The sequence below is a fragment of the Lactuca sativa genome, chromosome 9, assembly GCF_002870075.4.
Source record: "Lactuca sativa cultivar Salinas chromosome 9, Lsat_Salinas_v11, whole genome shotgun sequence".
NCBI classification, from domain to species: Eukaryota; Viridiplantae; Streptophyta; class Magnoliopsida; order Asterales; family Asteraceae; genus Lactuca; species Lactuca sativa.
Window position 1 is genome coordinate 187,336,287 of NC_056631.2, and position 13,612 is coordinate 187,349,898.

The 13,612-nt window shown below is 34.1% G+C and overlaps 3 protein-coding genes across 4 annotated transcripts; 2 read left to right on the plus strand and 1 right to left on the minus strand.

Moving 5' to 3' along the window:
• Positions 1-1,395: 1,395 nt before the first annotated feature.
• On the plus strand, positions 1,396-2,194 carry LOC122194389 (DNA-directed RNA polymerases II, IV and V subunit 12). The gene is made up of 4 exons (XM_023885959.3): positions 1,396-1,512; positions 1,593-1,638; positions 1,739-1,831; positions 1,991-2,194. The coding sequence occupies exons 2-4, from the start codon at positions 1,599-1,601 to the stop codon at positions 2,011-2,013; spliced, it is 156 nt and encodes a 51-aa protein (XP_023741727.1). The 5' UTR covers positions 1,396-1,512; positions 1,593-1,598; the 3' UTR covers positions 2,014-2,194.
• Positions 2,195-2,338: 144 nt separating this feature from the next.
• On the plus strand, positions 2,339-5,206 carry LOC111889808 (chlorophyll a-b binding protein 8, chloroplastic). Its single transcript, XM_052767201.1, is given in 4 exon segments — positions 2,339-3,656; positions 4,132-4,209; positions 4,565-4,580; positions 4,582-5,206. Coding segments are annotated over 4 exon segments (834 nt in total). The 5' UTR covers positions 2,339-3,516; the 3' UTR covers positions 5,182-5,206.
• Positions 5,207-5,214: 8 nt separating this feature from the next.
• Positions 5,215-11,587, minus strand: LOC111889741 (elongation factor Ts, mitochondrial). 2 transcript variants are annotated; one of them, XM_023885897.3, is made up of 10 exons: positions 11,430-11,543; positions 11,187-11,265; positions 10,817-11,105; positions 10,543-10,715; positions 10,351-10,437; positions 6,265-6,439; positions 5,998-6,182; positions 5,734-5,859; positions 5,553-5,641; positions 5,215-5,452 (listed from the first exon to the last, which is right to left on the minus strand). In XM_023885897.3, exons 2-10 carry the CDS (start codon positions 11,190-11,192, stop codon positions 5,416-5,418), a joined length of 1,167 nt encoding a protein of 388 aa, XP_023741665.1. In that variant the 5' UTR covers positions 11,193-11,265; positions 11,430-11,543; the 3' UTR covers positions 5,215-5,415. The 2 variants fall into 2 exon arrangements, with proteins under 2 accessions (XP_023741665.1, XP_023741667.1); XM_023885899.3 differs by lacking the exon at positions 11,187-11,265 and having other exon boundaries at positions 11,430-11,587.
• Positions 11,588-13,612: the final 2,025 nt, after the last annotated feature.

Genomic DNA, 13,612 nt, shown 5'->3' on the forward strand with positions numbered 1-13,612 from the left:
TGATGTGTTTTTCTTTGGTGTTTCGGTTATGGAAGTGGGTAGAATCAAAGTTTAAGACATGTAAATTGTAACATGAGACATGTATTCGTGTGATATTATTATAATTATTTACAAAATTTTTAGCTTAATAAATCATTTTTGGCCTATTAATATAATTAATTAAAAAAACAAATACTTAAGGTTAAACACATACAATAATAATAGATTCTCGTTATAGGTAATGTATTTTTCATACAATTGTTTTTTATTTCAAGCAAATAATGATATAAAATGTAATAATTTAAAGGTCATAAAAACAAAACTATTTATCTACATCATTCAGAAAAAGCTCTTATATTTTGTTTTTATATAATATGACATTGATATTTTTTTTTGTTTTTAATTTAACATGGAAACCAAAAAAAAAAGTGAACCTTACAAAAAATGTAAACATGAGAAATAAATCATTTACTTAAACCAAAATAACTGATATCTATTATAAACACCAAACTTACAATTACATGAGTTTCACCTCTCCCATCCCAATAAACTTACAATTACATGAGTTTTACCTCTTCCATCCCAATAAACTTACAATTACATGAGTTTCTCCCATCCCACTAAACTCCACATTCAACCACTTAACCATAGTTTTTATATAAAAAACGGTATTATGGTCTCTTTACATGATGAGAACTAGAGTTGTTCACTCATTGGATAAAACCGAATTATCAAATTGGATAATTTGGATTGAACTATTTGGTTCGGATAGTCGGATTTTTGGATTGGATTTCACCAATGCCGAATTAGTATTTTGGATTGGTTTTGGTTTATAAAATAAGAACCGAATAGTCCAAAATAACCGAATAACAATTTATTATTTATTTATTTTTAATATATTTATAATTATTTATTAATTTATTAAATTAATTTTTTTCAAAAAAGTTCAAAAGGTTTCATCTAATAAAAAAATAATATGCATTTTCTTTCAAAAGTGTTTTATTTTTTAAATATTAAATTATAATATATCATCTTAGTAGTTGTTTATAAATTAGAAATTACAATTAAATAATTTGTTTTTGCTTCTTCTATAAAAATTAGATAATATTATAATTATATATCATTTTAAAATGTTATGATTTTTGAAAACCGAATTGTAAAAATGGATCCAACCGAATATTGTAATTGGATTGGATCGGATCGGATTTGAATTTAGTTTGACAATTTGGATCTATATTTTGAAAACCGAAATCAATTTGAATTTACTTAATTAAATCGGTTCGAACTGATCCATTCAAACAAAAGACGATAACAAAAAAATAAAACAAAAACAAACCGAATAAATAAAATTCAAACCGAATAAATAAAAATGAGTAACTAAACGTGTAAATTCGACAATACCAAAGGGACGCTTCTTGTAATTTACTCTATATAGGCCCGAATAAAATCCTCACATAATTCACAAAACCCTCCTGGCGAAAACCCTAGCGTTCGTCTGACGCCAATATCGTTTTCTAACACCAGCTATAGCAGGTATGTGAAATGCTGCTTAAAATCTGTACTTATGCTCTCGATGAAGACGTAATAACGCTTTTTTCATTATGGATTTGCAGTAATCAATGGATCCACAGCCAGAACCGGTCACTTACATATGTGGAGGTCAGTTTTCTTGTTATGCTTTCAACATTCTGTTTGCGTATATCGTAATTTCTGCATAAAAATTCCTAATTTCATTCACAAAAACACAATCACGATGCAGATTGTGGACAGGAGAATACGTTGAAGGTCGGTGATGTGATTCAGTGCCGAGAATGTGGTTATCGTATTCTTTACAAGAAGCGCACTCGTCGAAGTAATTAACTCTCTCACTTGATTCTTATGTCACGATGATTTTGAAAACAACTAGCTTCAAAAATTGATTCTTTTTTGATATTAGGTTTAGATTTTTGGTTGATTACGCATTGATCATTGATGTGAGCTGATTGTGTAATTGCATTCTTATCTGCTGCAGTTGTTCAGTATGAAGCTCGTTGAAGAAGGGTTTACGATGGAAGAGCTCTCTCGTGGATATTTTCAAGTATGTTTATGTTTGTAACAAAAATTGAGTGTGAATTTTGGATCTAATGGTATCCTCTATCATGAATGTAATATCATCCTGTTTTCATTGTGAAATTGTTCTGAAATGCAAGTATATACCATGGGTATCTCATCATAATGATAATAAGAATCAAGTGAATTGCATTTAAAATTGTAAACTGCACAAAAAACATAAATCAAATTGTGCGGTTTAACAGACTAAAAAACCGATTTATGTGGTTTCAGTGCAGTTTTAACCAAAACTGCATACCATGCTCACACATATCTTTATCCATGTATAAATTAGTCAAACCATTCTCCAGTTCTTGTGACATGTATGACCTTAAAAAATTATTTATGACATCAACTTTGAAAAACTTCCCTTTAGGGATGCTATAATAACAAGAACAGTGAATAAGATTCTAGCTATTAACACTTAGAGGTTGTTTGAGATCACTTTAAAAACGACTTTTGGATTTTTTATTTTTTCAAAAAGTCAAAAAAATTCAAAAGAAATTTAGGAAATTGAAAAGTTTTTTTTAAAACAACTTTTGGCAAAGGGAAAAAAGTTGGATTGTAAAAGTCACGAAATCATAACTTTTGTGACCTCTTAACATTTTAAAGGCAGGTTTTGTCTTTTGTCTATACAAATACATTTTAAACCGCTACTTTTGGGAAAAAAAAAAAAAAAACGTGAAGTTGATGACTATTCATCGCGATTACCTTGACACCAAATAAGAGTTCGATCTAATGCTTTATTTCTGTCCTAGTTGATCCTGATTCGACATTAGAAGTACATTGATTTTTCCCCAATAACTAAATATTTTTGTCTGTAAATACTGCATACCTTATTCCATCCATAAATCGATTGGATTTCCTATGAGTTCTAGTCTCAAATTTTACAAAAAGTTCTTTTTATAAAAAGAACTTTAAAGCCAAAAAAAATAATCCCACACACCCCCTTAGGAATTGAGAAGACAATCAAATAATTCATTTTGTCATTGCTTAATTGATTCATAGGCCACCAGTTTACAATTTGTCTATTCAATTTCCCACATTTTGGTTGCACATATCCATTTTGTTTTGTTTGTGAATAACGATAATTATATGTATGTTATTGCTTCTTTGTGCTTCCATTAAGGTATTAAATTCGGGCTTCTAAACTTGGCTCATTCTTGCTTCCTATAATTTATCTTATAAAAAAAAAAATAATGATTATATATTAATATTACATAGCCCAAAATGTTTGTTTGGATTTCTTGAAACAATGGACTCTTTACGTTTGCCCCTACCTTTCATTGTTTGGACCACGCCTTAATGAGTTCAACAAGGACAAAAGAAATCTCTCTTGTCACATGTCCAATCCTCATTGGTACCCATGAATTTTCAAGCTCCCCCTCCTTATATTTAATCGGTTTGCCAATGGATTGAACCCAATTACACTTGAAGTAAATTAAGAAAATGGCAGCACAAGCACTTGTTTCATCATCATCTCTTACTTCCTCCGGTGACTCCACCAGGCAAATATTGGCCGGAAAACCACTTCAAACACCATCAAGAAAAGTCTCTTTTCTTGTCAAAGCTGCCTCTTCTCCCTCTCTCTCTCTCTCTCTCTCTCTCTCTCTCTCTCTCACACACACACACACACACACACACCTATCAATGTCATAATGTATATTCAAGAATTGTCCCACTTAAGGTGATTTGGTAAAATGTAAAATGTGTTTTCGTTGATTTGTTTGTTATAGCATCACTTCTTATTACAACATTGTACCTTGAAAAATATACCAAATCATAGCAATGCCATTTAAGCACACAACAATTTTCACTTTGATAATTGGATAGTCTCTCTAAAGTATACTATCGTAATAAGAAAAATAATTGAAAATACAATCCTACAATTTAGTAGATTTTAAAAAGTACAACGCCTTAAAAAAACATTGACAATACAACGCCACAAAAAAAGAAAAAAAAAATAGGATTTTATAATAGAAAAATAAATAAAATCACATTAGTTTTTTTAACAAATTAAAAGTGCGTTGCTATTTTATAATTACTTGACAACTTGTTTGTATATCAGCAAGGAACAGGCAGACAACTCTGGTTTGCATCAAAACAATCACTTTCTTACTTAGACGGCAGGGTACTATTTTAGTTCAATCTTGCTACTTTAAAAAGAATCTAGAGAAAATTACAAATTTGGTCCTTGTGCTTTTTTCAAATAGCAAGTTTGATCAATTTTCTGAAATCTTCCTGAAAACATCCTTAAGTTTGCATATTGTTTCGGATTCTCGGATTTTGAAAATGTCTCTCACTGTTTTGTCCCAAAGTTTGTATTTCGTTACAGATATAGTCCCTGTGCTTTACTCAAAATTTCAATTTTAGTACAAAATTTGAAGTCATTTTCTAAATGAGTAAAACACAAACAAAATTTGTAATTTACTCAAGATTTAAGAATCTATTTCAAATTTTCAATCTTTATTTTACCTAAAACTTTCAAAATATACAGTTTACCCGGTGATTTTGGGTTTCGCCCCACTTGGGCTCTCAGACCCAGAAGGAACCGGTGGGTTCATCGAGCCCAAATGGCTAGCCTACGGTGAAGTCATCAACGGGCGGTTCGCCATGTTGGGTGCAGCTGGAGCCATCGCACCCAAGATTTTCGGGAAACTCGGTCTCATCCCACCGGAAACCGCCCTCCCGTGGTTCCAAACTGGTGTCATCCCGCCGGCTGGCACCTACAGCTATTGGGCCGACCCGTGGACCTTATTCTTCATGGAAATGACACTTATGGGTTTCGCAGAGCACCGAAGATTCAAAGATTGGTATAACCCCGGGTCAATGGGGAAACAAAACTTTCTAGGGTTGGAAAAAGGGTTTTCCGGGTCGGGCGACCCAACATACCCGGGCGGCCCGTTTTTTAACCCGTTAGGGTTTAGGAAAGATGAGAAGTCAATGAAAGAGTTGAAGTTGAAGGAAATCAAGAATGGTAGATTGGCGATGTTGGCGATTTTGGGTTATTTTATTCAGGGTTTGGTTACAGGTGTTGGACCCGTCCAGAACTTTCTAGACCATTTGGCTGACCCGGTCAACAACAATGTGTTGACCAGCCTTAAGTTTCATTAGATTGTAAATCTTTTTTTTTAATACATGGCAGAGTTTTATTCGGAATATTATAATTTAATTCGTAACAAAATTTCAAGTTTAAGGTTATTGGAACCTTGTTGGTATTCATACATTAAAGACTTTGAAAATTATATAAATTCTCAGTTTCTAGAAGCAAAAATCTGTGCGAATTGTAGGTGCACGTTAGCATAACAGATAAGAGAATAAAGATTAAACGAGATCGCCACGTCACCATCATGCAGCTTGAGCTAAAGCTTCGGGTGCATCAGCTCTACAAAGTGAAAACAGAAAAATACAAATATTTCGCATAAATTGAAAAAATATAAAATTGACATATTTTGCATAAACAGGACAAAAATTTTCATGTTTACCTTTGAAGTCCTTCTCCAACTTCCATTCTTAGAAAGTTTCCAATTTTCACAGGGGAGCCGACTTCCTTTGATAGATCACTTAATAGCGTCTGCAAGATTTTCTTTTTCTTTAATTAAAAAAATTCCATCATATTTATTATTACTATTATTATTTCATATTAAAAAAAAAATGAGAATATACCTTCACGTTAATGGTGTCATTCACGATAAATTTTTGCTCCATTAAAACAACTTCCTCAAAATATTTCCTTAATCGCCCTTCAACCATCTTCTCTATCGCTGCCTGAGGCCTTCCAGAACTTTCCGCCTATTATAAAAATACCCAATCAAATCACTTTTTTTTTTTAAAAAAAAAACAAAAAACCAAATTACAACGTCTTGATTTTTGGTTTGATCTTTTTTATTAACTGTTACATTTTTTCAATAAATAAAAAAATAAAATCACCTGTGACTTGAGAATCTCACGTTCATTTTCAACAACATCATTAGAAACAAGTTCTTTTGTTAAAACTAAAGGCTTTGATGCCACCACATGCATAGCCAGCTCAGCACCTACACGTTGCACACCATCTAAACAAACTTTTTCATCTTCAACTTCAAGTGACAAAATTCCCGCAATTCTTCCCAACCCTAAAAAAGAACATTTAATCATTTTCTTGAAAAAACATTTAAGTTTCCAAGATTTGTAAATAATAATATAATGTTATGTTACCAGGTTGTGGGCATGTGTGGAGATATGTAGACATTACACCATGTGCTGACATGGACATTGTGAAACCCCTTCTCAGTTTTACGTTTTCGCCCATCATTGCAGCTACTTCTTTAATTGCATTTTGAACTGTTGTTTCTCCGTTTAATTTTGGATGATTAATATTGATCTTCAAATCCTACAGAAAAATTGAGATCCTAATTGTATAGCTTAATAGCCCTAATTGTGAAAAAGTATGTAACTTTTCTGTATTAAGTTGTTCTTTATGCAAATAAATAGTAAAAGAAACACTCATTTATAGTTATATCTAGATTAAGGGTGGTATTTATTATTTACTATTTACCTCTAAAGATACAATTACCTATTTGCCCATTATCATCGATTAATTGTTCTATGCTATAGGAGTCAACAAGATTCCTTTATTATCATTATTACTTGAGGGTATTGTACACATTTTACAAATATTCTTATACATCTATAGTTCTAGAAAACTATGTGTCAATCAAAATGTTTCAATTTTATGAGACATAGAGAGTGAAAAAATAGATTGATAATTTGATATATCTACACAGTTACTAAGACAAACTTGTATTAAAATACTCATTGGGTCCTGACTTTCTACAAATTTGCCCTCACTTACTTTTTACTTACATTTCCTCAAGTGAGTTGTCATTTTCTCAAAGAAAAATAAGAGAAAATGACACAATGGCCCTACTATGTATTATGACATTGGCCTTACTTTTTGATAAAAACGAAATGTCCAATTGGACAATTTGGATTGGACTATTTGGTTTGGATATTTGGATTGGTTTTCAACAAAACCGAATTATTATTTTGGATTTCAGATTGGTTTTGGTTTATAAATTAAGAACCGAATAATCCAAAAACCGAATAACAAGTTATTATTTAATTTTAATATATCTATAATTATTTATTAATTTTATAATTTATCTTTTCCAGTAAGTTCAAAAAGATTCACTAAATAAAAAACATTAATATGCATTTTACTTCAAAAGTTTTTTATCTATTAAATACTAAACTATAATATACCTTCTTACTTGTTAATAGTTGTTTATAAATTTTAAATCACAACCAAATATTTTGTTTTTGCTTCTTCTATAAAATTAGTTAATATTATAATTATATGTTGTTTTTAAATGTTCTGGTTTTTGAAACCGAATTATAAAAACCGATCCAACCGAATTGTAAATAGATCGGATCGGATTTGAATTTAGTTTGGACTATTCGGATCCTTATTTTGAAAACCGAAATTGATTTGGATTTACTTAATTGGATCGGATCAAATCGATCCATCCAAACGAACACCCCTAATTCAGTCTCTAAATTTTTTTTTGTGCCTTTTAAGGGAACAAATTGTTTAGTAACCTATCCATTTAGTCTCATTAACCTTTTTTAACTTGTTAATAGCGCCACATAAGCAAGTTAAGCCAACTTAGTTATATCTTGGATCATACGACGTCGTTTTGAACATGACGCAACTTAATTCGGTTCACATTTGAGTTTGACAATACGCCGTTTTGAACATAACCCTTAGAGCGAACGGTATGGGCCAAAACGAGTAACGACAAGGGTGACGTGGCCGTTCTCTCTATATCTTATACACATATTTTCTTTTAGAATTTCAAAAAATGGAGCAAAACCCAAACACAACCTCGCCTCTCGGATTTGCAGGGTATGAAAATTATTTCAACCTTTTATCGTTTCAAGGTTCACCACAAATCCCATACCAAGGGGCCGCTTTCAATCCCGCTTCACCGCCACTGCAATTTCCCAACTCACCTTACGTTCAACAAAGTCAATTTGGTTAAAACCCAAATTTACAACAAAATTTTTTCTCTACTTTTGGTTCGATGCAACAAAAAACCAACCAACAATCGCCTACAACACAATCATCAGTTCAAGTGGAAGCGGGAAGTAGTAAGAAAGGGAAAGGGAAATCAATAGCGGTAGAAACAGAAAATGCAGACGTTCCACAATGGTGGACACCGGAGGAGGAATACGCTTTGACGGCGGCTTGGTGTGCTACTTCAAAAAACGAACTTCGCGGAAATGGAATGAAAAAAGGGGATTATTGGGGGGCGGTGCTCGAAAAGTTTCACGCTATTTTAAAGAAAAATCTGTATCGCAACAATGACATGTTGAGCAGCAAATGGGGTATGATAATTAAGCGGTGCAGCAAATTCAACGGTATTTACAACCGGCTTGAGGCGCAACAACAAAGCGGAACCAACGACTTCAATTTGTTCAAATCTGCTAAGGAACAATATCGGGTTGAAATGGGTCATGTTTTTGAATTTGAAAAATCATGGGAATTGTTGCGAGCGGATCCAAAGTGGAATAAAACGCCTACATCGTCGGAGGTTCAATCCAAAAGGTCTCGCAATTCTAGCTCGGTCGACGTGTCGGACGCATGGCCTAACATCGACCTAAACGCCGATGACGATGAGATCCCGGATGATATCCAAGAGATATCCCCACCACGACGACCGCCCGGACGCGACAAAGCGAGGCGCGCTGCAAGACATGCGGAGGAGGTGGAGACGAGAGCAAAAGAAGCAGCGGAAATGAGAGCGAAATTCGATGAGCACAATTTATTATTAAAAGAAAAAAAATGAGTTGAAACGTTGTCATTTGGAGTTCCTGGAAAGGCAGGCACGGAAGAAGCAGAAGCAAAAAGAGAGGGAACTAATAACACATCAGCTGTCAATTCTTCGGACGAGCGAAGAGGGTTTGGCGCCTGCTGATCTAGCGGTACTACAAGTGATGAAGGAACAAATTAGGAAGAAATATTTGGGTTAATTAGGATTGTTATGTGGTTTTAGTAGCAATCTGAATGATAATTTAGTTATAACATTAGGTTTAAAATTATGTTTTTTTTTAAATTGTAATTGTAATTTTAGATTTTAAATATTATGTCTTTTTTTTGTTTTTGAAATTTTATTTTTTATAAAAAATAGATTCATGTTAGTGAATTAAAAAATGCAAAAAGAAAAAAAAACCAATTTCGGGAAAAAAAAATAAAAAAGAAAACATATTTATTTTCAAAAAGTTGGTGTTGCATCTTGTTGCCCATTTCCCCACTTGGTGTTATAACACCACTTGCTTATGTGGCATGTAAGGTGGCACAACTTGGTGTTGCACCTTGTTGCCCACACCTAATGCTCTTAGGGAGCAACTTGGTCCATTTAGTCTACTAAACCTTCTGTTACATCACCGCGCCGCAGCTGGTCTTTCAAAGATCGCCTTCACATACCAGTGAATGACTCTATTGCAGGCGAGCCACATGACATCCAGATCACTCTTCTCAAACATCAGCTTGAGGTTTCCCTTATCAGGGAGGAAGTCAATGTGGACCAACGTCAGTTAAGGTAAAGTCTTTATCTGGAGATGGATTCCATGAATCATAAGGTGGATGATAGAAACCCTTATATCATTTACCTCACGATTCATGGAATCCATCTCCCAACGAAGACTTTCCCTTAGCTGACACTAGTCCGCATTGACTTCCTCCCTGATAAGGGAAACCTTAAGCTGATGTTTGAGAAGAGTGATCTGGATGTCATGTGTCTCGCCAGTCATTTGTTGGTATGTGACGGCGATCTTCGGAGGACCAGCTGTGGCGCGGCGACGTAACAGAAGGCATTTTGTCTTACTTAGGGTAGGTTATGTTTTTGCGAGTTTAGGGCAAGAAACTTAGTGACTGTAATCGTTTTAGAGCACCAAAATTCGTTTTATAAACACTTAGGGCAATGAACAGTCCTTAACTTGCTCCCTAAGGGTTATGTTCAAAACGACGTCGTATTGTCCAAGTCATAATTGAGCTAGCTTAACTTGCTTATGTGGTGCTATTAACCGGTTAAAAAAAGGTTAAGTGGACTAAATGGACAGGTCAATAAACAATTTGTAACATCAAAAGGCATGGAAAAAACTTTAGGGACTATTGGGCAATGCCATAATACATAATAGGGCCAATGTGTCATTTTCCAATAAAAATAAGCTACAACAACAATTTAAATCTAGAAAAAGCTTTAAAGAAAATATAATTAACCAGGATTTTGAATCTCTTACCTCTAAACTCTCGAGTCCAACAGGGAAGGCACCAGATACTTGTCCTGAACTTTCAGCAGATAATGCCAACTTGGCCAAAGATAAGGCCTAAAAAAAAGCAGACACATTAAATTCATAGCAAAAAGTAAAACACACTTGATGTTTGATTAATTCTTGAAATGAAAGCATAAACCTAATTATAGTGACACTAACCAAGCACTGAAATATTTCATTTCTTGCAACAAAATCAGTTTCACAATTAAGTTCAATAACAGCAGCCTTTGTATCATTCTGTGCAAGAGCAAGCAACCCTTCAGCTGCAGTGCGAGATGATTTCTTTGATGCAAGAACAATTCCCCTTTTTCTCAGTTCCTTTTGAGCAGCATCTGTAACATAATCGATCAATCACCATGCTATGATTAAACACAAAACAAAAGGAAATATGGGAAATAAAGAAAAAAAAAAGAAACAAGAAAAGTATGTTTACCCAAATCCCAGTTGCAATCAATAAGAGCAGACTTGACTTCTTTGATAGGAGCACTGGTTCTTTCTCTTAGTTTCTTTATAAGGCTCATATGATCTGAAGGCGAAGAAGCTTCACTTGAATATTTTCTCACAAGTGCACAATGACTGATGACATAATTTGGTTTAGAAACCAAGTTTTCTCTACATGTTTGTGTAGAGTAACCATAGCGGGAATGTATAGGGGAGTTCAATCGCCTGCAAAGAATCTCAATCGACTGTTTTGCGCCTCTGGAAAACATCATTTCGGAAAACTGCATATGATGAGTTACAGAATTCAATCATATGAAATAGCATAGATGTCGTATTTCATCCTAGAAAATTGCAAACTTTACTTCCATAGATTTTGTAGCTCAGCTGGTACCATTAAGGGCTTCTATGATTTCAGATCGCATAGCTGTTAAAGCTGTTTTCCTAAACTAGCATATAATCAGAAGCTTTATAATCATGATGCATACAGATTTTACAAGGGCATATAGAAGATTATCGAGGAACAAGTAACAGAGGTCAAGGAGGGGAATTGAGTAAGCATTGATATGGATACAGAGGAGAGAGAGTGAATGAAAAGAAGAACATACCTTTGTCGTCCGGCGTCGGGAGATGAGAAAGAAGCAGTGTGAGGTTTAAGAGAGTGTAAGAGTTGCCGGTGGCGGTGGCCGGAGATGAATGTGTTAATGTGTACTTGAATTTGGGGCAATCGGCGGGCCTTGCGTGTATAACCGGGCTAGGTTTATAAGGCCTGGGCCTAACATATCATTTTCTATAAGGGTCAGTTTTATGTTTTCTTAACATTCTTTATTTCTTTAATAATTGTAGTTTTATAATATTTTTAGTCCACTTTCCAAATAAATGAAAACCTTTTATCCTGAGTATATTATCTTTTGCAAATTTGTCCTGAAAACACATCTATTGTATTTGGAACAGAGACAAAAATATTAAATAAGGATCAAAACTAAGATAAAAAATTAAAATCAAAATTAAAAAATTCAGTTGTACTTAAAAGACAAAAAGTATAATTTACTTTGTTCTAAGATAAACGCCAAACAATTGTTCATGTGGTCTTAAACAAAATAACTTCAAATATTCGTTTTCTAGTTGACTCTTAACTAATTTTTAAACAAAGTTTAGGGTCGCTTTATAAAGATAACGCCCCAAAAATCATGACATAAATAATTTTTTTATTCCTTTTCGACTAATAAATCGTTAATGCATTTCTTTCTCATGAAACCAAGGTAACCAAGAGTTAGCAAAAACATCATCAAATCAGAGTAATTCACAGACCGCGGAAAACATGTGGTGTGTGCCCTGCAATCGTCTCAAGCTCTTTCATTTGAAAACTGAAGTACCAAGCTTAGTGAGTTCCCCAAAATACCATAAACATACAACAACTTAAGAATATTATGCACCATACATATAATTGGCATGGGCTCCCCCGCATGATCTTTATCAAGAATGTCATGGGCTCCCCCATGGTCTTTGCATGGAATGCCATGGGCTCCCCCATGGTCTGATATCCAACTGCCTCCGGCACTCCCTATGGTCTTTGCCTAGAATTGTCATGGACAACTAGCATACCACATATCACAAAACAACTATCATACCACATAACACATAATGGGCCTGCATTGGTGCCTTCGACCAATGAATATAGTGAGGAGACTCACCTCACACTACAGAAGCTCACTGAAAGAATCCCTAGCTGCTTCCCTAACGGCTTCCTGAACTAGCAATATCAATAATACACCTAATTAACAATTGGGATCCAATCCATAATCACAACTCCATACCTGGGGTAAAAGAACCATTTTACCCCCAACAAATGGAGAGTTTTTGGATCCAAATCCTTCCATCCAAACTAAGCACCTTCATTCTTCAAACTCCTTCCAAAGAACACCAAAAGCCAACTCTCCAAGCTCACCACAAGCTCACACACTGAACCTTGAAGTTTATTAGAGAGACTTAACCAACATTTTGAGGATTGTTGATATCAAATTTTAATTAGATATAGGTGTGACATATGTTAGACGGAGTCTAAACCGGCAATTCGGGTGTGGGATTTACTTACTTTACTTCACGAGGTAAGTCTTCTCACTTTACTTACCTGAGTGGTAATTTATGTGTGACCAGAGGGTCTTGATCGTGATACTGACCGGAGGGTCTTATTTGCTTATACTGAGTTGTGTGTTGTTATCCATCTTGTCTTTGTGACTTATGATGTTATCTTATTATGCGTATATGTTTAGGGCTGTAGATGAACTGAACGTTCAACAAACTGTTCGTGAACCATTCGGCGGAAAGTTCGTTTATATTCGTTTATTTAATAAATGAATGAACATTAACACAAATTCTAGTTCGTTTAGTTAAACGAACGAACATGAACAATGGTCTAGTTCGTTCAATTATGTTCGTGAACGTTTGTTTGTGTTGTTCATTTACGTTTGTTTATGTTCGTTCGTATAAGTTCCTTTTATCTTCATATATGTTTAATTGTGTTTGATTACATTACTATATTATATGTTCATTTATGCTCACATATGTTTTTTTTTTATCTTTGTTCGTTTATGTTCATTTGTTTATGTTCGTTTAGCATGTTCACGAACATAAACGAACGAACATGAACAATGTAATTTGTTAAACGAACGAACATGAACAAGAAAACTAGTTCGTTTGATCGTTCGTGTTCGTTCATTTGTTCGGTTAACTTAAACGAACGGACATGTAACACCCAGGATTTTGAAAGCCAAGAAAGTAAAGGAAACCC

Excerpts from the sequence above, each read along its gene's own strand:
- LOC122194389 (XM_023885959.3), top strand. The coding sequence starts at position 1,599 with ATGGATCCACAGCCAGAACCGGTCACTTACATATGTGGAG. Across the intron at positions 1,639-1,738 it reads GGTCACTTACATATGTGGAG|ATTGTGGACAGGAGAATACG; the intron begins GTCAGTTTTCTT and ends ATCACGATGCAG. Across the intron at positions 1,832-1,990 it reads CAAGAAGCGCACTCGTCGAA|TTGTTCAGTATGAAGCTCGT; the intron begins GTAATTAACTCT and ends TATCTGCTGCAG.
- LOC111889741 (XM_023885897.3), bottom strand. Across the intron at positions 10,716-10,816 it reads TGATTGCAACTGGGATTTGG|ATGCTGCTCAAAAGGAACTG; the intron begins GTAAACATACTT and ends ATTATGTTACAG. Across the intron at positions 5,860-5,997 it reads GTGAGATTCTCAAGTCACAG|GCGGAAAGTTCTGGAAGGCC; the intron begins GTGATTTTATTT and ends TTTTTATAATAG.